Source organism: Sus scrofa, chromosome 4 (genome assembly GCF_000003025.6).
Source record: "Sus scrofa isolate TJ Tabasco breed Duroc chromosome 4, Sscrofa11.1, whole genome shotgun sequence".
In the NCBI taxonomy this organism is placed as follows: Eukaryota; Metazoa; Chordata; class Mammalia; order Artiodactyla; family Suidae; genus Sus; species Sus scrofa.
The window spans coordinates 130835246-130863144 of record NC_010446.5 but is presented as its reverse complement, the minus strand read 5'-3'; the positions used below and the strand labels follow the sequence as shown (position 1 = coordinate 130863144).

Sequence of the window (27899 nt, the reverse complement as noted above, 5' to 3'; positions counted from 1 at the left end):
TGGCATTATAGTCAGGACTATAACTCCAATAAAAAAATTTTCAGGAGTTCCCGTCGTGGCGCAGTGGTTAACGAATCCGACTAGGAACCATGAGGTTGCGGGTTCGGTCCCTGCCCTTGCTCAGTGGGTTAACCATCCGGCGTTGCCGTGAGCTGTGGTGTAGGTTGCAGACACGGCTCGGATCCCGCATTGCTGTGGCTCTGGCGTAGGCCGGTAGCTACAGCTCCGATTCAACCCCTAGCCTGGGAACCTCCATATGCCGCGGGAGCGGCCCAAGAAATCAACAACAGACAAAAAGACAAAAAAAAAAAAAAAATTTTCAAATGGTTCTACAAGTTTCTCCCTATACTACTTTTTAAAATAAAGTCGCATTTCAATAAGACTTACCTAAATAGCCTACTCCAATATATGCTGATGAATCAGTGTGGCAAACTTGCCTTGGCAGATAGTAAGAAGAACTTAATTATCTGACATTCCACAAAAGGAGTCGAGGCAGCCAAGTGAATCAACTACCCTCTCAAGTTGGTCTTGCTTTACCACTTTATAAACACGGCAACAGATACACTACCTTCAACGTTTTAAGGCTGAGTCGCAAAATAAAAGGAGCCTATTTTAAAAGAATAACAAGCCACTGGCACTGCTTTGAGAGCTTAACAGCAACAGGAAAAACGTTGTTTGGCGGTACCTTATCATGGTAAGGTCCCAACACGATCCATCCGCAGAAGCAATAGCCTAGATAAATCATAGCCGCACAGCAGCAAAACCTGATGACGCTGGGCAGCGCTGCCTGAAGGGTCAGAATGAGGAGCTGGAAAGTAAGAGAGCTCATTAGAAGCCTTGGTCCCTCAGACAAAGCAGTGGGCTAACTGTGACAGAGAAACACCAACAGCGTGGAGCGCCCTGGATTCCTACATTGTACTTTGGAAAGAAGCTGAGGTATCGCAGAGCTCCAAGCCACACGAGCAGCGTAGAAGCCCCGAGAAGTATACTGCAGACACCATAGCTCATCAGACTCTGAAACAGAGTGGAAAAAACAACCAGTTACACATCAGAAATTCACGCCGGGAGTTCCCACTGTGGCGCAGCAGAAATGAATCCAACTAGGAACCATGAGGTCTCAGGTTCGATTCCTAGCCTTGCTCAGTGGGTTAAGGATCCAGCTCTGCCATGAGCTGTGGTGTAGGTCGAAGACGCGGCTCAGATCTGGCGTTGCTGTGGCTGTGGTGAAGGCCAGCAGCTGTAGCTCTGATTAGACCCCTGGCCTGGGAACCTCCATATGCTGCAGGTGCGGCCCTAAAAAGACAAAAAAGAAAAGCAAAAAAAATCATTTGGGCAGAAATTATTTGAGTAGTAATGAGTCGGGCACTGTTTTAAGTGCTAAGGAGGAAACAGTGAAACCCCTAATCCCTAAGTGGAAGGAAATCAGCAAGCCCGTGGTCACTGGCTGCCAGTGACCGCTGAGGAGGAAATCCAGGGCGGGGTGCGGGGCAGCTGCGTGATGCCCGCAAACAGGTTGGCGGGGACCAAGCACAGAGCGCGGGAGAACTGGACTTGGGATTTTGGAATAACCCGAGAGGAAGAGGAATCTGAAACATACATACTCTGAAATATATATCTGTACACTTCGCTGTACACCTGAAACTAGCCTAACCGTGTAAATCAACTATACTTCAACAAAAAAACAGCCAAACAGGAGTTCCTTGGTGGCCCAGGGCGGGACGGATCCAGCGCCGCCACTCCTGCGGCTCAGGTTGCTGCACTGGATCCCTGGTTCCTGGGCGGCCAAAACCACTCTAACAAGTAGGGCGATCCAGGATGGTGGCACTGAAAAGGGGGTGTCTGAGCACAGACGTGAGGAAGCAGGGGAGCAGCCAGGCAGAAATCTGGGGGAGAGCTTTCCTGCCGCTGGGGCCGGAAGTGCAGACTCCAGAGCAGGAGGGGCCTGGCGGGGGCGGGGCGATGGGGGGGGTAGGGAGTAGCGGGGAAGGTCGCCTGGGGCCTCCTGGGGACAGTTTCACCACTCTGCCTTTCACTCTGCAGAGACTAGGGAGATGGCTCCTGAGAGCAGCAGGGACACGAGGCGAGGCTGGCCCCTGGCTGAGAGCAGAGGCTGAAAGAGTGACGGCTGCTGTGATGATACAGAATGGAGCTGTGGTGGTTTGGACCAGGCTGGTAACAGGGGAGGGATGAGGTGATGGTTGAAGGTAGCCAAATAGGGTTTCCTCTTGGATTAGATATGGAGGGGGAAGGAGACCGGTCAAGGCTGAATCCGTGGTCTTTGCCTTGAGCAACTGAAAGGAGATGCCATGAGCTGAAGGTAGAAAGGCCAAGGGGAAGTGGGTTTGAACGGTGCAGGTAGAGATCTCAGGCATTCTGTTACTGCCGTGTTAAACGTGAGAGGCCAGGGAGACACGCACATGAGGATGTGGCATAGACAGGTGGATATTTAAGACGGGACTTCAGGGAGTAATTCCAAGCTGGAGACAGTTTGAAAATTACTGGAAAATAGATACTATTTGAGGCCATGGGATAGGATGGGGTCACCAAGACAGGGGCAGAAAAGAGAAGGTGTTTGAGCAGTGTGTCCTGAAGCCCTTTAGCACGTTGGTACGCTGCGCGGGAACCAGCAAAAGAAAGTCGGAAGAGCAACCAGTGATCTAGGAGGAAAACCAGGTGAGCGACAGCCAGGGAAAGGGTCATCAACAGAGAGGCAGGGGCTGCGGTGCCACAAGCTGCTTCGAGGTTGAGATGAGGCTAACATACCCGACTAGCAGATACAGCAACAGGAGCGAACACCGGAAAGCACCCTGGCTGTGGCTGTCAGGACGGCCTGACTGGAGCAGACACCACACAGACTGGGACGCGCAGGGTCAGAAGCAGGACTAAACCCTCTGCTGAGGTCTTTGCTGTACAACAGGGAGCAGAGAAATGGGGAAGGGCTGGAGGGAGAAGAGGCTGCGATTTTGTCTTTTTAGAAAGGAGAAGAAAGCGTCCTGATGGAAATGACACGGCAGAGACGGAAACTGCACGATGCACGAGAAATGGAAGAGGAACAGCAGGAGCTCCGCCCCGAAGTGAGACGGTGGGGACGGCATCTGGTGGGCTTTCTACCTTCAGCTCACGGCATCTCCGCAAGGAGGAGGTGGGCTTGGTCAGAGACCTAAAGAGCACGTGCACAGTAACAGGAGCAGCAGAGCGCATGGACACTGACGCTGATAAGTAGATACATCAAGTGCAAGTTGGTGGAATTTCTATTTTTTTTCTATTGTTTTGTGAATAGCTGAGAGTGAGGATGAGGTCAGGGTATTAGAGGTTTCAACAGAGAAGAAGATATATGAAATGATTGGCTATAAGACAGGGGGAATGAATGTTGTAGAAAAATGTAGAAAGAGTCTTGGACACCATTAAGGGCTGAGGTTGGTGAAAATGAAGATTTGCTGCAAACCTGCCCCCACCCCTCTTTTTTTTTTGCTCCCTAAAGTTAGACACCTAGTTCATCGGTACTTGCTGCTCGTGGCAGCAGCTGCTCTCTGGCCTCCCAAACCCACTGTCTCTAAGGGATGGGCCTGGGCTGTCTCCCCAGCTCCCCTGAAGTTCAGTGTGCCTGAACTCTCTCCACGGGAAGTGAACAGGTGCAAAGGCTGCCATTCTGAGCAGAGGCAAGACTGAGAGACCCACCCACTCCACGTTTTCCTCCCATGGGCTGCAACCTGTTTGTGAGGCCACCCAGCATCAATCCTGCAGTCTGAGAGAGCCCTCGCGGCTGGCAGGGAAAGGACGGGAGACGTCTGGGTCCCTGAGTGACAGTGTGATGCCGAGTGACTTGCCAGCCTGGAAAACCTGCCCTGACTGTGGCATGAGGGGAAAAAGGCTCCTTTCTCCCATGAGCCATTGCATCTGAGGTCCCTGCCCAGGAATGTGAAGTATAACACGTTCCCCACGTGGAATCATACTCATATTTGGTAGTAGTCAAAGCTAGAAAGACATAGTTTGAATAGGATTAGTTTTACTTGATTTTTTTGCTTGGGAGGAGGGTTGATATCCAGGCTGACTTAGTCCTAAACGAAAATGGAAAACCACGTAGCAGATCAGTGAGAAAAGTAGGAAACAGGAATATTTTCAATCCGAATGAACAAAGGAAACACCTGTAAGCCCACCCACAACAGCAGCTTGTGTTTGCCCCCTGCCCCCCTACCCCACCTTCCAGCCCTACACTTCCTGTTGGAGATTCTGGGAGTTCTTTTAGCAACAACAAAAAGACACCTTTTTCTGTAGTGGCCTTGGTGTGTGCATCACACTTTGAAAAACAGCCCAAATGAGTTCTTGGCTTGATTTTTTAAAAATTAGTTATTTCAGGTTTACTCAATACAAAGTTTGAAAGAAATCATTTACTCTGCAAATTCTTTCATTTTGGAAAAATAAATGACCATTAATGCAAACCTAATACTAACAATGGAAATAGGAAAAAAATTTTACCTTAGCTTGGATTTCCATTTTCAGAATTGATCCAATGACTGTCAATATGTCACTAATAATTATCATAATGTACCATCCATTGACGAATTCCATTCGGTCCGAAACAGAAACTTCCTTCTTATAGTGAAGGAGGAAAAAGTTGGCAAATTCCTTTTGGGAAAAGAGAGGCAAGCTGAGTTTGTCTATCAGTCAAACGTTCCAGCACGTTCCGAGAAAGCAGCGACCCTACCTGCTGAAGCTGGAGGCCCCTCACCACAGACCGCGCGCACAGGGTCAAGGAAGCCAAGCAGGTCAGAAGAACGAAGGCGTCGAAGATCATCATGTAGCGCGTGTTCTTCTGAACTGCAGGGAAAGAGGGTCACCTGCTCACGCAGTGGGACACTGAGACCGTGACACGGGCTTCTTGCTTTCTTTTCATTTCTAGCCTCGTTTACTTTAACCGCTGCATGGCGTCCTTCAGCATGGATGTACAATACTTTATCTGTAAGGACCCTGGGACTGTAATCTGCACTTCCCGCTACAACCCCCTCCCCAGGTCCTCTTCGTGCACAGCTACAAGCGAGCTCTTCAGATGGATGAATATCTAAAGATGGAATTGTTGGGTTAAGGCACGTGCATCTCTCTAAAAAGAGATCTAAGCACTTGTTCTCCAAAACGATCGTGCCAGTTTACACACCCACTCACATCACCACATCTCCATCACTGGATATGAGTATCCTTTAATTTTTGCCAATCAAAAGAGTAAATAATTTCAAATGCTGTCTTCATCATGTACCAAAATGCCGTTTGTATTCAAGTACCATATCTTACCCGTCCGATGTTTTTTGTGTGTTTTAATGCCTAAGACAAATACCCCTCATTATTCTTTCCTAGAATTTTTGCTGACTCCTCTTGCTTATTTATTTTTCCATATATTCTTTAGGATCAAATTGTCAAATTCCAATAAAAATTCTACTGAAGATTTCGGGGGACTCAAGAGATTAATTTAGGAAAAACTGGCATAGTCATGATGTGGAATCATTTGTGCAAAAATATGGTGTGCCTTTTCGTTGACACGTCTTTTTTTTTTTTTTTTTTTTTGGTCTTTTTAAGGGCCGCACCTGTGGCATATGGAGGTTCCCAGGCTAGGGGTCTAATCGGAGCTGTAGCCACCAGCCTACGCCAGAGCCATAGCAACTGGGATCCGAGCCTTGTTTGAGACCTACACCACAGCTCAGAGCAACGCCGGATCCTTAACCCACTGAGTGAGGCCAGGGATCGAACCTGCAACCTCATGGGGTCAGATTCCTGGTCAGATTCGTTTCTGCTGTGCCATGATGGGAACTCCTGATTCGTCTTCTTTTTGCATTCTTCAGGAGCATTTGCAAGTTTAAGATGGATCTTTTACACACATTTTTAGAATAATTTAAGTAATTCAAGCGTTCTTTCCAAGAAGACAGCAAGAGAAAAGGCTCTGACCCACCTTCTTCCATTAGTATTGAAGGAAGGTTAAAGGTCCTTCTTCTGCAAATCTCCACCACCAGACATCAGAGACCTTTAATATCAGCTTGTAGTCTTTTGTTAATACAGTTAGGGTCCCTGCATATCCTATTAAAATATACTCATCTAGGTAAAAAATACTCATTAAGCACCAGTACATCTCCACATGCAGAAGATGCAGTGAACAGGACAGGCCCCTGATCTTGTGCAACTTCTACTCCTTTGAGACAAGCCAAACAAGTAAACAAGTAAATGAACAAAATACTTTCAGGCAGAGGAAAGTCATGTGAAGAAAATAAATCCAAATAGCCAATACGTATTGAATGCATTTCCTGCCAGGCTTAATTCTAAGCACTTAGCAGGGTGGTTTTTTTTTTTACTCATTTGCACCTCACGGCAACCCCCACGTGGGTGCAATTATCCCCACTTTGCAGGTGAGAACCTGAAACACAGAGAGGTCTCAGAACTGGCCCGAGACTCCAGAGCCAGTAAATGGCAGAGTCGGGCTTCCAACCTTTGCAGTCTGTCTCCAGATCTGCACTGGTCACTCTGCATGAATGGTTCTTGGTAACCCCAGGACCTGTGAGAAATGCACATTCTCAGGCCTCACCCTAGACCCACTGACTCAGGAGCTGCATTTCCCTAAGGTCTCCAGGTAACACTAAAGTTTGAGCACCAATGCAAAGGGGGCTTGGTGTGGGGGACTGGGCAGAAGAAAGGCTCACTTTCCCCAGTGAAGGAAGGGCCACTAAGGGGGCACTGGGCTTTGGTTGAGACCTGAATGACATTGCAACCACCCATGCGGAGACTCCGAGAGCCAGTCCTCCCAGCAGGAGAATGGCCAGGTGAAGGCGGCAGGCAGAGCGCTGGCCCGTGCTGTCTTACAGAGCATGTCTTCACTGAGCAAGCGGGGCAGCTCTGTGCTGATGAAAAGAGCTCCAGACTATTTTGCAATGAAGCATTATCCTGTAGTTTTGTCAAGAGGCACCTGTTATACACATGACTAAATCTACTTTAGAAAAACTTAAAATCCAAGAAATAAGCATTTGAAAGAAAGCCTATGTGCCAGGCATGTTCACATGCCCTCATCTTCCTCCTTCTCAAGTTTCTGGAGAAGTGCTACAATGTCTACAGGTGACAAAAGAGGCTTGTGTTTCAAAGAAACAATTTTGTGATTGAAATAAACGTTTGTGATCCAAGATCCTCATGTATGTGAAGTTACCTATTAGTGAAAAGAATACTAGAATGAAGAAATTTTCTTTTATTTACTCGGACCATCTCATCACTACTTTTGAATTTCATGAATCCTTCCGTAGGAAACCCTAAAGCAATTATTATCCAAACATGTTCTGAATAAGGACCCACTGCACACTGCTGGGTTCCAGCCCAGACCTACAGACTATCCTGTGTGGAACGTGGGAGATGGGATCTTGGCAGGTAACTGGGATGATGGTCTGCTGACTTAATCATCAAAGTCGAGCATGACACACTGTCACGTACAAGGGTCTAGGAAATGAAGTAGAGCTATTCTTTCCAGCCAATTTTCTGAAGTTCAGCTCCAAAATTCTCAGTGGTACTCAGTTTACACCTGAATTTGTGTCCATATTTCTAGGAATGTACACTTTCCTTATTTAGTCTACTTTCTGACCTAGATAGGAAATATTTATAAAGTGTGGGATGCTTCAAGGTCAAATCCTCCCTGACATCTCCCTGGCTGTAGGACCATGGGCACCAAAAATCAGTTCTGAGCCTTGGTTTCTTCATCTGTAAAAATATGAATGCTACCTATCTATCTCAACAATATTTTCAAATATTAAGGTAAGGAAAATGTAGGTGGAACTACTTATGCAATAAGTACTCAATAACATTGCTTTGAGTATATGTGATCTTTTTTGCTGGAGGGATTGTAAGCAATTTTTTTTTTTTTTTTTTTTTTTTTGGTAAAGAGTGAGCCAGTGAGGTCATAAGGAAAAGGCAGAAAAAGCCAGTTCAGTTACAAAAAACTTATGAATTACTTGGAACATCAAATAACTACAATGAATTGATTTACTTGCAGAGAATTAGGGACTTGGGAATGGTCCAATTCTTTTATTTACTGTCCCACATACCCCTGGACCAGCAATTTAATGACCACTTCACATTATTAACCGTCTTGAAAACTAGTAAAAATCTGTCACTTACTTGATCCAGATACATGCCAGTCTTTACATTCCCTGATGGAAATGTCATTTTCTAAACTTATCTTAATTCTTCCACTGTGGGCTCTGTTGTCAAATGTTATCTGTGAATAATAGGAAAAGGGTCAAAACAGACCTGTAGTTTTTAAAGCCAAGATACCTCTATGCATTAAACCAGAAACAATTTTTCCAAGGTGATGAGAGACCCAGACTCTCATCTCTGACTTGTTGCCAACCCTGTTCAACCTGAGGAAGTTCCCTTTATTTCTTTGTGAACTGAAAAGGCTGAACTCAGTCTTCTACAGAGAATTTTCAGTCTCCAAAATCCTGTTTCTAAGCTGGTGTTCAAGCCCTGAACGACTTACCAAACAAGAGAACTTCCCGCTCCTTCTCAGGCTAAGCACCTTCAGATGCCCTCCTAAAATGAGCAAGAATGGGTACAAGTCTGTTTTTCCCCACCTTCCAGCAAGGCCTCAGATAGGCATAGATTTTTAATGCTCTTTGAAGTCATACTCAGACAGGGGCTCATCATTTCTGTCTTGAAACATTTTAGGTGGAGATCTTTCAATTTTCCTTCCGGGACTAGATTTCTTCAGGTATTACAAAGGGTGTGGTCATAGGGAAACAAAAGCCAGGTCTGGCTTCAACGGTAACTGTTTCAGGACATCAGGCATCAAAGGGGCAAAGCCATGCTGGACACCTTTCACGCTTCTTCCACTGTCTTCCCTTCTAGCTCCCTTCATGTTCTCCTTGCAGAAACAGAGAGGCAAGGTATGAAGATTAGTCTCTTTTTTTTTGTTTTTGTTTTGGTCCTCTTCTCTCAAGTCCATAAGGAAAAAAAATTCTGTTAAAGTCTGTCATTTAAATGAGTTTTATAAGATTCTTCATGTGGGGTAATCAGATCTACTTCAGATATAAGATTTCAAATACCCAATAAGTCTAGTTACTCTGTTTATCCTCACGTTCAACTGCAAGTTTCTTCCCTTGACAAGCAACCAAGGGCAATGTTAGTGTCTGCCCATGTCCACAGTTGCTGAGGGGCCCAGCCTGAGCCTCACGAGAAGAAGATGCTCAGGATCACTCGAATGAGTCAGAAATCCTTGCCAAGGAGAAACCATGCTTTTCACCACACAAAGAGCTTCAACTTCTTACAAACAGTAAGGGGCTCATTAAATATCTGTTGAATAAATAAACTTTCACTTAATGTCAATCATATCTAAGTAAGGTTTAGAAGAAGTTGACTTCTTCAAATGAAAAAAAGGAGTTCCCATTGTGGCTCAGCGAGTTAAGAACCCAACTAGTATCCATGAGGATACAGGTTCGATCTCTGGCCTTGCTCAGTGGGTTAAGAATCTGGCATTGCTGCAAGATATGGTGTAGGTTGAAGATTCAGCTCAGATCTGGCATTGTTGTGTCTGTAGCACAGGCCAGCAGCTGTGGCTCTGATTCAACCCCTCACCTGGGAACTTCCACTTGCCATGGGTATGGTCCTTAAAAAAAAAGACATAAAAAAAATGAAAAAGAAAAAACACTGGATTTAATTAACAACAGACAGTAGAGAAAAGAAAGAAGATTGGTTAATTTGAAGACACAGCAATAAAACTACCCAAAATAAGAAAAGAAAAAAAAAGACTGAAAATAAAAGAAAATCAAGAGCTATGGGACAACTTTACATGCCCAAATACACATATTATTAGAATCTATGAAACGTGGGAGGAAAGAAAAAGAAAAATATTTGAAGAAATAATACTGAGTCAATGTCAAATATAATGAAAACTAAACCCCATAGGCCCAAGATATTCAATGGACCCCAAATACAAGAAACATGAGGAAAACTACATCAAAGTATATCACAATCAAATCATTAAAATCAGAGCTAAAGAGAAAAAAAATTTCCAGCAGCCAAAGGGAGGCAGATACATCCCAACCAGAAGAACAAAGATGAGGAAGACAATAGATTTCTCACAAATAATACAACTAAAAGAGCAACGTCTTTAAAGTACTGAGGGAAAAACAGTCAACCTAGAATTCTATACCTAGTGAACTTTTTTTTTTTTTTTTTGGTCTTTTTGTCTTTTCTAGGGCCGCACCCATGGCATATGGAGGTTCCCAGGCTAGAGGTCTAATCAGAGCTGTAGCTGCAGCCTACACCACAGCCACTGCAACTTGCCAAATCCGAGCCACGTCTGTGACCTACACCACAGCTCACAGCCATGCTGGATCCTCAACCCACTGAGTGAGGCCAGGGACTGAACCCACAACCACATGGTTCCTAGTTGGATTCGTTAGCCACTGAGCCACTACAGGAACTCGGAACTATTTTTTTTTTTTTTTTTAATGAAGGTGAAGAGTTCCCCTGTGGCACAGTGGGTTAAGGATCTGATATTGCCCCAGCTGTGGTGTAGGTTGCAGCTATGGCTCAGATTTTTTTTTTTTTTTTTTTTTTGCTATTTCTTGGGCCGCTCCCGCGGCATATGGAGGTTCCCAGGCCAGGGGTCGAATCAGAGCTGTAGCCACTGGCCTACGCCAGAGCCACAGCAACGTGGGATCCGAGCCGCGTATGCAACCTACACCACAGCTCACGGCAACGCCGGATCGTTTAACCCACTGAGCAAGGCCAGGGATCAAACCCGCAACCTCATGGTTCCTAGTTGGATTCGTTAACCACTGCGCCACGACGGGAACTCCTATGGCTCAGATTTGATCCTTGACTTGAGAACTTCCACATGCTGTGGTTGCGCAAGGAAGGAAGGAAGGAAGGAAGGAAGGAAAAGAAAAAGAGGTGAAATGGTTTTTCAGGAGTTCCCGTCATGGTGCAGCAGAAAAGAATCCAACTAGGAACCATGAAGTTTCGGTTTGATCCCTGACCTCACTTAGTGGGTTAAGAATCCGGCATTGCTGTTAAGCTGTGGTGTAGGCCACAGACACAGCTCAGATCTGGCATTGCTGTGGCTCTGGCGTAGGCCCATGGCAACAGCTCTGATTAGACCCCTAGCCTGGGAACCTCCATATGCCTCAGGTGTGGTACTAAAAAAAGGCAAAAGACAAAAAAAAAAAAAAAAAAAAAAAAAAAAGGTTTTTCAGACATACAGAAGCTGAAAGAACTTTTTATCCAACAGACCTGTGTTATAAGAAACGCTAAAGGAGGCCCTTTGTGTAGAAGTTAAAGGGCACCCGATGGGAACCAGGAACTACACAAAAGAGAGAAGCGCACTGGGGATGGAACTACATGGGCAGATATAAACACATTCAATTATTTAAGTTGCTGTAAAAGATATCTGACTGTTTAAAGCGAAAATAGTAAAATGCATTGTTCCAGTTTATATCTGGAAGTAAACTGTATGACAACCATGACATGAAAGCCAAGACGGGAGAAACAGAAACATGTTGCTCTTAGGTTTTCATGCTGTACGTGTAGTTATACACGTGTACCATGAGCCTACAGCAAAGTGTATTAGCCAATAAGCTAACATGTGCACTCGAACAGAATCCTAAAAAAATACTTAATTAATCCAAAAGAAGGCAGAAAAAGAGGAAAACCATATTACCAATCACATGCACTTTGAGTTATGGAAATCCCTTAATCACAAGGTAAAGACTTTTGGGTTGGATAAAAAGGCAAAAGAACTACATGTTGCCTAACAAGAAGCCCCTGTAAATATAAGGCACAAATAAGCTTAAAAGGCTGGATAAAGATATGCCATGCTAACAGTAATCTAAAGAAAGCTGGAAAGGCTATGTTACTAGCAAAGTAAATTTTTGCACAAAGAATATAACCAGGGTTAAAGAGTGTGCTAGTTCATACTGATAAGAGTCAGTTCAAGTGAACACAGGAATCCTACATGTTTACATACCTAATAAAGAGCTTCAAAAGACAGGATGCAAAATTCATCCAGCTGTACGAACGAACGCTAATGCACTTCTTTTACATTATAAATCCAACTGGACACACACAGGACAGACTTAATAAACAGCTGTTTAGGCGTTCCCATTGTGGCACAGCAGAAACGAGTTCTACTAGCATCCAAGAGGATACAGGTTCCATCCCTGGCCTCGTTCAGTGGGTCAGGGATTTGGTGTTGCCATGAGCTGTGGTATACCACGATCCAAGCAGATGCGGCTCAGATCCTGCATTGCTGTGGCTGTGGTGCAGGCTGGCAGCTGTAGCTCTGATTTGACCCCTGGCCTGGGAACTTCCATATGCCACAGGTGCAGCCCTAAAACCCAAAAAAAAAAAAAAAAAAAAAAAAAAAAAGTTGAATGAATCTAACATCTACTACATATCTGATACTTTGTTAGATCTTCATATCTGTTATCTTCTATCTCGACAGCAATTTTGTCAGGTAAGGAGGCACTATGAGTAATAAGCCAAGATCTGCAAACATCCATAGCAAGGAAACTCAGCAGCTAGAGCCCTGGGCCATGACCTGAAGCCGACAGCCACCACCTGCTAAGAGCTGACCATACAGAACCCACAAACCTCTGTTCCTTTTGCATTTGAACCCCTCCTCTGTGCCAGGAACTATTCTTGGTACTGAAAACAGAGTGCTGAAGGAGACAAGGTGCCTGCCCTCAGAGAACTTACATTGAGACACAGAAGACAGATAACTAACAAGTAAACAAGTTGGTATAGTGGCCCCCCCCTTCTCCACAGAGTGTGTATTCCAAGACCTTGAGTGGATGAGTGGATGTCTGAAACCCCGATCATACCTGAACCTATACATATACTATTTTTTTCTATTCATATGCACATACCTATGACAAAATTTAATTTATAAATTAGGCACAGTAAGAGATTAACATCAATAACTAGTAATAGAACAATTGCAACAATATACTATAGTAGAAGTTACAGGAACGTGGCCTCTCAAACCGTCTTATGCAAATTCAATGCCTTTTCCATCTTAACTAAGTACTGACCACATGCTGTGGCCATAATCTTTGCAGTTTGAGGTGAAACAGCAAAACTAGCACAGATTTCTTTTGCCTTCTTCATAATTATCATGGATAGATTATTTGTTCTTACTGTAGATTTAGCAACCTTAACATACATTTTTTCCTTCCTTATTAAGTTGAGAACTTCCACACTTTCGCTTGAAGGAATCCTCTGGCATATCAGAATTGCCACCTCACCACCTGGGTGCTTTGGGGCCACTCTTGAGTAAACTAAGGGTGACCTGCACATAAGCTCCTCGAGCCCGGGACAAATGATCTGATAACTGAGGTGGGGGATGAGACGAATGCGGATGAGTCCCATCCGGGGAGGGTCAGAGTGGGACAGCGGGAGTTTTCATTTATGCTCCGCAGAACGACATGCACTTGAAAATTTACCAATTTATTTCCAGAATTTTCCACTTAATAGCCTCAGACAGAGGTTGACCAGGTAACTAAATCCTCAGGAAGTGAAAACGCAGATAAGGGACTAGTGTACGACGAACCAGAGCAAAAGCTGAACCAGTGCTTCCCTGTGCGTGTGAGTGGGACGGGGACACAGTCTGTGCACGCATACAAGTGATGAGACATCTATGGAGATACAGCTCTTTTTCTCCAGACAGGACCTAAACCCAGCCCAGCCCACACTTACGGTCAGGGTGAAGTCATAACAGTCAGGGAGTTCGTGATGGCGAATCGTCTGCAGATTAATGGCCTTGAGTTTAAACTGCAGCTCCACCGTTAGGAGTCTGGAAAACAGGAGATTCTGGGGCAGTAAAACACAGACACACAAACATGAGTTGCACTCCCATCTGCCGCCCTCACCTGTGAAAGTCAAGGGTTAAGTTGAGCTTATTCTCCTCCAGTGTTCCAGTGTCAACAGCTTCATCCGGCTCAACAAAGAAACATTCTGCCACAGAAAGGAATGAAACACGATATAGCACCTCAAATACATACAGAAACTGCATCTTGAAAGGATCATATATTTAAGCCTAGATATTCAGATTCTGGGCTTTTTCTGAATTCAGATTTTTAAAGTTACTCACCCGCACCACGTAGTTACAGGGACTCCCTTGTTATTAATACACAAGTGACTACACACGTTTCTGGAGTGGGTGGGGTAGAGACAGACCTGAGCTCCCCACACTATCCTCTGCAGGGTGCTATCTTCCTTTCTGTCTTTTACGCCTAAACTTGGAGGCTCTCTCCCTTTTTGTATCCTAAGCATAGATTTGAAGCACCTGCCGTGTCTAAGACAAAATTTTGTTTAAAGGACCTATTTTTAGAATATTATGTGTTGACAATCTCTCCTCATAAACACCTTTTTAAAAAGGAAGGCAGCATATCTTGAGTGTCACTATTCGGTACCATAATCCTTTACTATTCCTCTTAAAGAACATTTTCCAGAGGCTAGTGTTAAAGGTACTTACTTGTTTTTAAACTCAATGACCTAAGCTAATGTTTTAGGTACAAACTGCAAATAGAACTTCGCTAATAAGAATACACGTGCTTGCGAGTTCCCTCATGGCACAACAGGTTAAGCACCTGGCATTGTCACTGCTGTGGCTCAGGTCACTGTGGTGCGGGTTTGATCCCTGTCCCAGGGAACTTCCACATGCTATGGGCATGGCCAAAAAATAAAAAGAAAGAGTAAGCCATGCAATTCTAAGTTTGGGTGTCCCACCTTATCTGCAAAGACAGTGAACATGAAATGCTATTGAGGGGACAGAGTTTCATATACATCAAGAATCTGCAGAGCTCCCGTTGTGGCTCAGTGACGACAAACCCGACTAGTATCCACAAGGACTTGGGTTCGATCCCTGGCCTCGCTCAGTGGGTTAAGGATCTGGCATCGCCATGAGCTATGGTGTAGTTTGCAGCCATGGCTTGGATCTGGCATTGCTGTGGCTGTGGTGTAGGCTGGCAGCTGTAGCTCTGATTAGACCCCTAGGCTGGGAACCTCCATATGCCACGGGTGCGGACCTTAAAATGACCAAATAATAATAATAATAATTTGCCAGCATACTGCTTTATAAGGGCAATATCTGTCTATTTAACTGGCTTATCCAGATTGAGAGGCAGTGGAATACGGTGGCTAAGAGCACAGCGTGGGTCACATTTCAGCACCGCCTCTTACCCGCCCTGCCTTGAGCAGATCACTTACCCTCCAGTCCTTTATGAAATGAGGATAATAATAAACGTACCTCTTTGTTTTTGGTGTTTTTCCTTAAGAACCATGAGTTACAGTGAAGTACCTGACACATGATAACTCTGACATAGTTCTTACTATGACCTAATAGCACAGACCAAATCAATGTTTTCAGAGGTGAAATTGCTGATTTTAAGTATAAATCAAGGCATTCAAAAAGGAAGTTGTAGCTTATAGAAGGACATCACCAGTTTTTACTTCTGGATCAACGTCAAAGGTGTCATTTCCAGGACAGATGTTTCCTTGCTTGTAGAAGTGCCAACAGATCGCCATGGCCGACTGCTCCGCGCCCTTGTTCTCGTAAGCGTGGTTCCCAACCGAGATGCTGCGTAGCTGCAAGTACTTCAACCGACAAGAGAAAACAGGAGCAGCTAGCCATGGGAAGTGAAGCCCAGACCCCCCTCCCTGCCTGCCTGCCTTTGAAACTGTGTCGTTTTCCGCCTCCGGTCCAGGTGGAGACCTGCACACCAATGTGAGAATAAGTGACAGGCTACTGAGGGCAGGATGGCAGAGTAATTAGAGTTCTGGGTTCAAGTTCATCTCTGTGACCTTGAGCAAGTCACAAACTTTCTGAGCCTCTGCTTTCTTATCTGCAAAATTAAAGGCTTAAGCCATATAACCTCCAAGGATCTTTCCTTTTTTGAAGAACTGTGTTAGGGACTGACTTTTACATTTAGTGTGGATACAAATTGTGTTTCCCACAAGGTCAGAGTTCTGCTTTACTATAATACAAGAAGTGGAATACCATTGTTCCGGGTGAACCAGCCAAACTTTTTACCAAAAAAAAAATAGTATTTTAAAAATCATCTTGGCAAGAATACAGTTTACTCACTTTATAGCAAGAGTCCCCTACTGAAAGCCCTCCCATGGCTTCCTGTTGCTCAGAATCAACTCCAAAGCCCTTTGCCAGGGCCTGTTAAGCCCTGAAAGACTAGCTCCACCTCCAGCCTTCCCCTCACTCCTTTGCACACTTGCCTTAAACATACCCATATTGTCCAGCCTCCATGTCCTTTGCTGTTTCCACTCCTTCAGCCTGAAATACTCTTCCCCAGACTTCAAGCCCCTAGAGAGGCGTTTTCTGGCCATCCTGAGGCCACTATTTATATTTTATGCTACTTAACTTTTTTCAGAGCACTCATCACTGTTGGAAATCAAATTATTTGGGTTAAACTTCTTTCAAATCCACCTCTCCATTAGAATAAATTCCGCAGAGCAAGGAATTTATCAAGGCCACTGCGCTTAACTGCAGCCCTGAGAACAGAATTGTAAGCAGAAAGGGTAGGAGTCCCCAAAGAAAGAGAATCAGGCAGGGCTTTCTTGGCACAAGAGAAGCCATTCTTGGCCTAAGACATTTTGTGATCTAAGCCTGGTCACAATGTTGATCTTTGAGCAAGTCTCAGGAGTTCAGGCCTTAAAGGAACAAAGGAATGCAGAAACCGATGACTGTTATCAGAGAAGAGGAATAGCAATAGCAAAGACAAAATTCAGTTGCAAGGACTCCCCGCTGGGTCCGTGGTAAAGATCAGCCAGAAGACTGAGCCACCAGATCAACTGGAGCCCAAGGGTGATGCTGCTGACCTTCTCTGACCCTCCTGGCTTCAATCAGCTAAAACTTGGGCCAAGCTCCTTTGGGACTATGCACGGACCCTTAGCCTAAAACCTCCCCAGAGTTCTCGTTGTGGCTCAGCAGAAATGAATCCAACTAGAATCCATGAGGATGCAGGTTCCATCCCTGGCCTCATTCAGGGATCAGAGATCGGGGACGCAGGGTCGGGGATCCAGCGATGCCACGAGCTGTGGTGTGGCCCTGCAGCTACAGCTCCGATTCGACCCCTAGCCTGGGAACCTCCATATGCCTCGGAGCTGCCCTAAAAAGCCAAAAAAACCCTCCCCAATTTTGCTGTTGGGGGGACACTGCCTTGGTAAAGATCCCCGCTGCCCCCCTTACTTGGCTGTGGGTAACAAATTCCTCCTTCTCCTGATCTTTGGCTTGGCTGTGTCTTTTGTTTCACACCCACAGAGTTAAACGCAGTTTTCAGGTAGCAGCATAAGGCACAGAAGATATTTTTACCTTCAGTTTAAAGTGCCTAACAGTGCCTGGAGGTTGGTGGGGAATGATGTGTCTTAAGTAAACCCCACCCCAATTAATGTTACTACCTGTACACTAGCGCAGGGATCCACATGCAATTCTGCAAAGAACCCAGAAATATGATCAGCGGAATGGCCTGAATGGCAAATACTGTAGTTTTAAAATTGCTTTTAGGCTTACAGTTAAGGTAAAAACGTTTCAGGAGAAATTCAATGAACTGTTTACTTCTTGTTTCTACCCACCTCTCCTAGCAAACCACCAACTAGGTTCAGAGTAGCTTTAGATAAACTTAGTAAACTTAAAACAAGAATCTCAAAGCTGAATATTTCCATCATTACACTATTTTTTCCTTTACAAATTGCAAGACATTATTAACAACGTATGCAGCTTACTTCAATTACTGTAGATTCCTGGCCTATTTTCGAAAACTGAATGCTATCAGAAAGCCTTAGTGTCATAAACATGTATTTTATCTCACTGTGCATAGTTTGTTTCTACATAATGAAGAGCAACAATTACACTATAACAATTTTTTGAAGAAGGGTTTTGATAATTTTGAAATGTTGTTTGCAGACTAACCCAGTTGGAAGAACTGACTTTAAGAAAGCTTCCAACAATTCCCACAAGATACGAATTTTCAGACTTGAGAAAGTACTGTTTGTAGCAAAAACAAATTGATTAGAAACTCAGAATAGAATTTGACTCATCTGTATGAACAAGCTTCCTTTGGGGGGGAGTTAATCAATGTTACAATAAAATCATTGTCACAGATGACATAAACCCTTATTTTTTAAATGAACTTTCAGGTCTCGGTTACTACATACTCTACAAAGTCAATATTCTCATTATTTGTGAAGAACCTCTGAAAGTGTAAACTCTGAAGACTTAATGACTACTTACAACCAGGGTCACGGCGGATCCTTTGAAATCTTAGAGGTTCTCATGCCAAGCCCTCGCTCTGACTGGTTTAATTAAGACTTTGAAGTTTCTGTCTCTCTATTACTAAACAAAAGCCTCTCTTAACTTCTACTTTTGTAAAAGGCTGTCGGCAATACAAAAAATTAAGGGTTTTATACATGACATTTATATATTTCATTTTAAAGTTCACCCTTGTACACTTGAATGTCAGTTTCTATTATGTATACTGGCAACAATTCTCTGGTCGAATTTTTCTCCCCCCAAAAAGTATGCACACACTTGATTTACCTGGTTCACTGCGAAGACGATCCGATCGTATACGTCGCTTTGGGTGTACACGGCATATGTGTCATCCATCTGTCCACATAGCCCTTTAGAAAGAGGTGTTTAAATGCTATCGTGTTCTCTTCCTTGAAAGCTACCACCATCTGGTTACTTAGCCCGAAAAAGATCAGCTTAAAAGAAAAAAAGGAAAAGTAAGAGGGTAAAAAAGTGATGAAATAGAAGTTCTCCATATAATAAATCAATTTATCTATTCAAGATTCAATCTCGGAGTTCCCGTTGTGGTGCAGTGGTTAACAAATCCGACTAGGAACCATGAGGTTGCGGGTTCGGTCCCTGCCCTTGCTCAGTGGGTTAACGATCCGGCGTGGCCATGAGCTGTGGTGTAGGTTGCAGACGCGGCTCGGATCCCATGTTGCTGTGGCTCTGGCTACAACTCCTATTAGACCCCTAGCCTGGGAACCTCCATATGCTGCGGAAGCGGCCCAAAGAAATAGCAAAAAGACAAAAAAAAAAAAAAAAAAAAAAGATTCAATCTCTAACTAGCCAAGACATGAAGCAACCTAAATGTCCATTGACAGATGAATGGATAAAAACAATGTGGTATATGCATATATATATGTTCATATGTACATTGTATGTATACATGTATGTTACATACATATATAATGGAAAACTACACAACCATAAAAAGAATAAAATAATGCCATTTGCGGCAACATGGATGGACCTACAGGCTCTCATGCTAAGTGAAGTGAGCCAGACAAAGATAAATGTCATATGATATCACTTATATGCGAAATTTAAAAAAATGATACAGGGTGTTCCCGTCGTGGCGCAGTGGTTAACGAATCCGACTAGGAACCATGAGGTTGCGGGTTCGGTCCCTGCCCTTGCTCAGTGGGTTAACGATCCGGCGTTGCTGTGAGCTGTGGTGTAGGTTGCAGACACAGCTCGGATCCCGCGTTGCTGTGGCTCTGGTGTAGGCCGGTGGCTACAGCTCCGATTCAACCCCTAGCCTGGGAACCTCCATATGCCACGGGAGCAGCCCAAGAAATAGCAACAACAACAACAACAACAACAACAACAAAAAAGATACGAATGAGCTTATTTACAAAACAGAAACAGACTTACAGACACAGAAAACAAATTTACCCAAGGGGAGGGGAGGATAAGTTGGAGTCTGGAAGTAGTAGATACAAACTAAACCATATATGTTTTTATGTGTCTATTTATATATAAAATAGATAACAGGAGTTCCCGTCGTGGCGCAGTGGTTAACGAATCTGACTAGGAACCATGAGGTTGTGGGTTCGATCCCTGCCCTTGCTCAGTGGGTTAACGATCCGGCGTTGCCGTGAGCTGTGGTGTAGGTTGCAGACCTGGCTCGGATCCCATGTTGCTGTGGCTCTGGAGTAGGCCAGCGGCTACACTCCGATTTGACCCCTAGCCTGGGAACCTCCATATGCCGTGGGAGCAGCCCAAGAAATAGCAAAAAGACCCAAAAAAAAAATAAATAAATAAATAAAAATAAAATAGAAACTGAGGGATGGACTAGGAGTATGGGTTTAGTAGATGCAAATTATTGCATTTAGAATAGATGGACAATAAGGGCCTACTGTACAGCACAGGAACTGTATCCAATCTCCTGGGATAGACCTTGATGGAAAATAATATATTTTTAAAAAGAGTGCATAAAACAGAGAACAAGGGTCTACTGAACAGCATAGAGAATTATACTCAATACTTCATAATATCCTATAAGGGAAAAGAATATGAAAAACAATATAAATATGTATTTATATGTACACATGTGTGTATATAAAACTGAACTGCTTTGCCGTAAACCAGAAACACATTATAAATTAACTATACTTTAATTTTTTTTAAAAAAGATTCAATGTCTATCTTGAATATATTCGATAGAAATTAAACTTTTGGCAGCTGTGAATTAATTTGTCCTTAAACATAAGGTGGGTTTTCAGTTTTAAAACAAAAGAAAGCGACCTCGCATGTTTTCAACATTTATTTCCTGGCATGATGTCAGTTATGACACTGTCCTCACCAAGAAAAAGCTTTAGGAGTTCACAGAAGTCCTTTAGGAGTTCTTTCGTTCGGAGAAGCAAGGTGACTTTGACTAAGGAAGTAAGATTTCTCTAAGGAGGAAATCCTGAAACCCTGAAGTATGCGCATGGTTTGGGCAGGGGACCTTTGAGGAGCATGGGGGACGGCTCAGAAGGGCAAGTGGAACTTAGCACTTTGAGGGCCAGAGAGGACATCGGCATAATTCGATTAGAGAAACAGTGAAAGCAAAAATGTGAGCAGAAAAACTGGAGTCAGACGCTGCAGGGGCTTGAACAGTCAGTGGAAGAGCTCATATTGGATTCTGCAGGACGCCAGGGTCTTGAGGCGGGTGTACAATAAAATGTCAGAAACATCTTACATAAGTCCTATAATCAAACTATCGTCCTGGGTTGAACTACCAAAACTGTGATAGTAAGGCCAAAAGTAAAAAATTCTTCCAGAGTTCCCATCGTGGCACAGCGGAAATGAATCCGAACCATGAGACTGTGGGTTCAACCCCTGGCCTCGCTCTGTGGGTTAAGGATCCAGTGTTGCCTAGAGTTGTGATGTAGGTCGCAGATGCAGCTCAGATCCCACGTTGCTGTGGCTGTGGTGCAGGCTGGCGGCTATAGCTCTGATTCTGATTCAACCCCTGGCCTGGGAACTTCCATGCCTCAGGTGCAGCCCTAAAAAGCAAAAAAAAAAAAAAAAGAAATTCTTCCAACTCATCTCTAAATTAAAGCAGACTAACATAACATATCCTTAATATTCAGGCAGGATCGACCTCAGAGTTTACATGAAACTCAGTTGTTCTCTCTGCCTTCCTTTCCCGCCCTTCTTCTCTCTCTCTCTCTCTCAAACACACACACACACTGTAAGTTTAGAACATACACCCCCACTTAGATCCCAGAGTGAGGGGCGATGTGTGTTTTACATGGAAAAAAGGGAATAACACTGAAAACCTATGTTCCGTAACTTTCTTTACACTAATCCCACAGTACAGTTCCTAACACGTCCATTTCACAGATGAGTACATAGAGACTCAGAAAACCTAAATAATTTTTACAAGTCACATCAGCAGCAAGTGTATAATCAAAATCTGAACCCGGAGTTCCCGCTGTGGCACAGCGAAACAAATCTGACTAGGATCCATGAGGATGCGAGTTCAATCCTTGGCCTTCAAATTGGTTAAGGATCCGGCGTTGCCGTGAGCGGAGGTATAGGTTGCAGACTTGGCTCAGATCTCAAGTTGCTGTGGCTGTGGTGAAGGCCCACAGCTACAGCTCTAATTCGACCCCTATGCCGCAAGTGTAGCCCTAAAAAGACAAAAAAAAAAAAAAAAAAAAATCTGAACCCAAGTCTAACAGACTAAATCCAAGCTCTAGCCCCTATCATGCTAACCTGAGTATCCGGGTCTGTGGGGGGATATAGACCAGTCTTACTCCCTCTCACCCGCCCTGGAGATGGGGGCCCCATACGCACACTTGTCATCATTCTCCACCTGACTCGACCCCCATTTCTGACAAGCCTCTTTAAGCTGTGTCCTACTTAAATTTCAATAAGAGGATAGCTTGAGGACTTCCAGCTGTGGCAGGTTAAGGACCTGATGTTGTCTGCGTGAGGACACGGGTGTGATCTCCGGCCTCACTCAGTGGGTTAAGGATCGGGCATTGCCATAAAACACAGCATAGGCTGAAGATGCCGCTCAGATCCAGTGTTGCTGTGGTTATTGCGTAGGCCTGCAGCTGCAGCTCCAATTCCACCCCTAGCCTGAGGACTTCCATACGTCACAAGCGTGTAAATTAATTAATTAATATTAATTAATTAGTTGATTTAAAAGATGATAGTTTAATATTCCAAGGATTTTACATCTATTGAAGTTGATGACCAAAAAGGCTCCAGAGAATTTCCAAAGACATTTTGCTGATTGATTCAAATACAAAAGTACATCCACATGCCAGCACTGACCTAGGTCCTAAGCACACAAAGAGCCGCCTATGACACAGCAACGTGGCATCCGAGCAACCTCTGCAACCTACACCAACGCTCATGGCAACACTGGTTCCTTAACCCACTGAGTCGGGCCAGGGATCAAACCCAAGTCCTCAGGATACTACTCAGGTTGGCTACACTGAGCCACAACAGGAACTCTCTAAATGCCTTGTATATGCTTATTACTAACAGGCTTAACATCTTCAATTGTTAGTTAATTTTCCTCTTGACCACCCTAGGAAACACAAGAAAGTTAGATGAGCTCCCTAAAAGATTTAGGAGTAATTAAGAACATAAATCTCAGAGGAAATAAAATCTGAGTTTGACTCTCAGCTCTACTCTTCTAGTTGCTGACTATGACAGGTTATTTTACCTAAGCCTCAGTGTTCTCACCTATGTAATGGGGCTACCAGTACCTATCTCTGACTTGTCTTAAGAATTGAACACGATGATGTAAAATGCTTAGCTTAAAATACAGTAAACACACAAGTGGTACCCATCCCTCTAAGAGTATTCATTTCAACTGATACAGGCTTTCCTGCCTACTGATCAGAAAAAACACAGATAAATACTTTAACTATTGTGATACACTATATTATTCCTGGCAGCGAAAAATTTCAATTCAAACTTGCCAAATACTATACTGAGACCTGAACATCCATTTTTACACTGAAATATTAGAGAAAGAGAGCACCTGCCTCTAAAGTCTTGATTCTGCCACGGAGTCATGTGGCTTTAAAAAAAAAAACAAAAAACTCTATAAACATTAGTTCTTATTCTGTAAAGTGAAAGATACCAGTATTTATCCAATAGGAGTGTTGTTAGAATTAAATGAAAGAATGTCCTGAAACAAGGTAGTCACCCGAATGTTAGTTTCCTTTACATAATATCTAGCATCAGAAACATAGGCCAGAATTTCACCAACCTCATATGATTGCAGAAACAGTCTTAGCTTCTAGCAATCTTAAGCATTTTTTTTTTTTTTTAGCGCCACACCTGCAGCATATGCAAGTTCCCAGGCTAGGGGTCAAATTGGAGCTACAGCTGCCAGCCTATGCCACAGCCACAGCAACTCAGGATCCAAGCCGTGTCTGCAACCTACACTGGAGCGAGTCCAGGGATCCAACCCACATCCTCATGGATACTAGTCTGACTCATTTCCATTGCACAACAACAGGGATTCCAGCATTTGTTCTTAATAATCAGTTAGCAATTTCAGAGTTTAAAAAAACTCTTTGAATACTAATTTTTTATTTACTTGTGCATTTTTCACCAAATTAAAAGAGAAAGTATTAATTAAAATACACCCATCATATTCATTTTTCCTATTAAAACCTGCTTTTATTTTTGCCCTTTTGCTTTTAACAAAAGATGTTTATTCTCACTAACAGGGAAATATACCTTCACAAAAGTAAATCTAAATTTAAAAAAAAGAGTAAATCTAAGTATATATTAAGAATCACAAAATATGGTTTACCCCAAAAAAGAAGCCAAAGAAATGAGACTCAGTATCTCCTAAACGAAGCCTCCCGTTTCCCTGCCCACACTACTCTCTTTTAGTGAATTCCACGTGCACTGCAGGGCTCCCCTGATCACAAGGATGTGCGAATCCAAAGACTTTGCCTTAACAGAAATCCTGAAGTTTCTGAAGAGAGAGAAATTCTCAGGAAGCTAACCAGGAAGGAAAAGAATCCTCTGCTCGGGCACCAGCTAGTTTCCACGGCTGATTTAGTAACTTTCAGCTAAACTTCTTGACTGGAAAAGCCAAACATTAAAATTTAATTATGTGACTAAAATCATAACTTAATGAAAGATGAGAAGGAAAAACGTTAGTTTTCTTTCACAATATTGAAGAGAGAGGGTTTAGGGTTGCGTGTCTCCTTATTTATTGCTCTTTATTGTACATAACTTCAACGTGATAAATGTATGGTTATATATATAAACCACTGTCCATAGGCCTCTTTGTTAGTAAAAGATTTCGGTGAACTCGATCTGAGATGCTTACCTGGATAGTCACCATCGCAATTTTTAGAACTTGCATGGCAAGTTTCCATGGTTTTCGACCTCGAGTCCAGAACTTCTCACAAGGAGTCATGAAAAAAAATTTGAGTTTTCGCCTCATCTGGTCTTCTAATAGACGCTCCTCAGAGGGACATGTGTGCTGGTTAAAAGTGCAGCGATTTTCCTCTTCACGAGAGCTGCAGCTACTTATGACAGGCTCAGGATCTGCCATTTCTAGGAGAGAAAAAAAAAAAAAAAAAGCTGTAAGTAAAGGCAAAAATCTATGTTCTTTGCTATTGCAGGGTAACTGAAGAAACCCCCCAAAAGGATCTGCTTTCAAATAAGCACCACTATTCTAAACTGCAATTTTGATGTTTACAGAATCAATTAGAACAGAGCACATTATTTTTCTTTTTGTTCCGGTTACTCAGAGAAGTTTTATCCAATTGAAAATTACCAAGTACAAGGGCTGCTGTTAGTAAAAGACTATATGTACATATATAGAGAGTATGTATATGCCTTTTACCTCATACAGTAACAGATATAATTGGAGCAGAGTGTCCTGAACACACAGGTAAGGCTTCAGAAAGCAGGTGGATATATGGATATGGCCTCTTATCCATAGATATATGGATATGGCCTCTTTTCCTAAGGATGTACTAAAAGTTTCATCAGATTATCAAAAAATATTTTTAAACCACTGAGTTAAAGGTAAAAGATATGCTATAGAAAACCATGATCCTGCTTGGTTTCTAACCCTAGTTCTACACTGTGACATTTCTGTGATCTTAGGCAAAGTCACTCAGCCTGTGTGAGCCTCCGTTTTCACTTCTGCAACATGGTACTAAGAATACCTACCCTACCAGCAGTAAATCAAAAGGCAAATAAAGCCTTGCACGGAGTCTAACGCTAAGCAAGCAGCCTCACTCTCTTATAGCCCAGCAGACATAGCTTCCTAAACACCAATAAGGCTCTTTAGAGGCAGTGTGAGCTTTACGGATTTGCAAAGGTCTGCAAAGGAAACTCAGCTCAATTTAAGTCCAAATCCCAATCAGCCACATCACTTGTATTAGCTTTTTATTGAAGGCCTTATATTTATTTAGTACATTTTACTTTTCAACGCATTTCATAACCCCCTCCCCCCTTTTCTGTCCCTTTGAAAAGGATGGGGCTGATTTTATGGTCCTCATAGCTTATCCAAAGTGATAAAGTGGTTCCAGAAGCTAAAAACTATCTTGGATTTTCTTTCAGACTAATATTGATAATATGGAAACTTGTTCAAAATAAGATACCACAAACCACCAGGGACAGCAGAGTTTGTTTTTTATAGTATAGAAAAGCTGGATCTGTTTGATATTTTTACCATGATGTCTCCTGGGAGGTGGGGGGCGCTGAGGTGGGGGAAAAGGGATTCGAACTGCATCAATACAATTATTTTACAAGTCACTGTTTAGGTGCTTTCCAAGTCCAGAATCTGACATTTGGTTCTGAAACAAACATTCTTAGCAAACCCAACATCTCCAAACAATAGACACTGGCTATAAAAACTACCCATGGAGAAAGTTAAAATTCTTGATAAATGACAAGATTTATTAGGATATTGCTGAGTCAACAGAGCACACAACATATTTACAATAGCATATGCAGTACCTTCCACGTGAAGTAATTATGACAGAACTCATGAAAGTATGGCTGTTAAAAGGTACGAGTTAAAAGGTCTGTCAAAGTCTGAGTACAACGACTCTTAAAGACATAGGGAGAGGAAAAAAGTTAATCCCTTTCGATTTTCACTCAAGAACATTTTCTTTTTTCCAAAAAGGTGCATTTTAACCAGCATTTAAGAGACTTTACCTAAAGGATTTATAAGGGAGATGATTTTATGTTATCGAAAGTCGCATATGAACATTCGTATAATAATGAAGCTAATAATTACACAGCCTGCTGGTTAAAGATAGATTTGAAGTCACATTCAACCCTTTCTATTTTGATACAGGGAAAATTAAACTTTAAACAACTAGCCACAGGCCGTGTAACAGAAGAACAAAAAAAAGCGCCAACCACAGTAATTTATTCGGCCCAGAGCACCAGGCTGTCTGGGAAGTGAGTTTTCTCTCACTAGGACTGACCGCTAAACTCCCCGCAAACCTTAGCCTTACCACGTCACAGAATCCCTTCCGAGGGTGCACTTTGAACACGGCGACCGTCGGACCCCAAACGGCTGCCGAGGGTCCCCAACACCGCTGCGCACCCAGCCGAGGCGCCGCGCGGGTCGCGGGGTCGGTGGGGACGCGGCCAGCGGAGCCTGTGGGGGCTCTCAGAATCCACGCCCCGCTGCACAGGTCTTGATGCACAGCGAGGAGACGCTTAACTGGCCTGAAAGTTGAAGAAAACCAGGGACTGCGCAAATAGTAAAAGGCTGCCAGTTGACGACGACTGTCCTTACACGGCCCGAGGCCGGCTGGAGGCTGCTTTCGCTCGGCGCAGGGACCCGGTTTCGGCCCCGCGTCCCCCCCCCCCCCCCAAGCCCCCCGGGCTTCGCTTCCTAGAGAGTTGCAGTTAGGGGCTGTGCGATCCGCAGGCGGGCTCCGAACCCTCGGCCTCACGGGACGGCCGCCCGGCTCCCAGGCTTGGCCCCGCCCGCAGGTGGCTTCCGGGGGTGGGGGGGCGCCGCAGCTGGAGTCCCTCCCCGGGCGGGGGCGCCGCCACTATCCTTGGGCCAGCGGCCGAACGGGCTCCGGGCCGAAGTGCTGCAGCTCGCACCCCGCTCCCACTCGCGTCCTTTCCAGGGCGCTGCCGTCCCGGCGACCTCCCGCTGGGTATCGCTGAGGGCCGGAAACTTCGCGAACCCTCCCTGCGCGCCGCTGGCGCAGTTCCCACGCCGCTTGATGCTCAGGGCGCTACCGAGCTCTGCTCACCTGCAGGGTAGCGGGAGCCGGAGGGGGGCGGGGTGGACCTCAGCAGGTCGTTGTGGTGGGTGAGGCGGGGATGGGGGAGTCGAGTCAGAGCTTCTCTGCAGCCGGGGCTGCGGCAGGGCAGCTGCTCTAGAAGCGTCGGAGGCTCGGCTCAGCCCGAGTCCGACGCGAGCCCGGCGGCTGAGTGCCCGTCGATGGCACTGTGAACACCTGCCCCTGCCCCGCAGCGCTCCCGCTGCCTTCCACGCCCTTTCCGGGGCCGTCCTCGGGGATCTGGGGCGAAGGAGGCCTTCTGAACTGGCTGGCGCCGTCCCTGTCCTCTGGGCGCCTCCCTCCTTCGCTCCCCTCCCCGTCCCCTAAACAACCCG

At 44.3% G+C, this 27899-nt stretch overlaps 1 protein-coding gene across 1 annotated transcript in view; it reads right to left on the bottom strand.

Moving 5' to 3' along the window:
* MCOLN3 (mucolipin 3) overlaps positions 1 to 27850 on the bottom strand; it is a 31231-nt gene extending 3381 nt beyond the window's left edge. Inside the window, 13 exon segments of the mRNA XM_021090354.1 lie at positions 686 to 808; positions 913 to 1014; positions 4477 to 4626; positions 4706 to 4818; positions 8137 to 8236; positions 13717 to 13813; positions 13890 to 13974; positions 15462 to 15615; positions 18569 to 18639; positions 18642 to 18735; positions 24624 to 24853; positions 26776 to 26992; positions 27535 to 27850. Coding sequence (XP_020946013.1) covers positions 686 to 808; positions 913 to 1014; positions 4477 to 4626; positions 4706 to 4818; positions 8137 to 8236; positions 13717 to 13813; positions 13890 to 13974; positions 15462 to 15615; positions 18569 to 18639; positions 18642 to 18735; positions 24624 to 24851 — 1317 coding nt within the window. The 5' untranslated portion in view covers positions 24852 to 24853; positions 26776 to 26992; positions 27535 to 27850.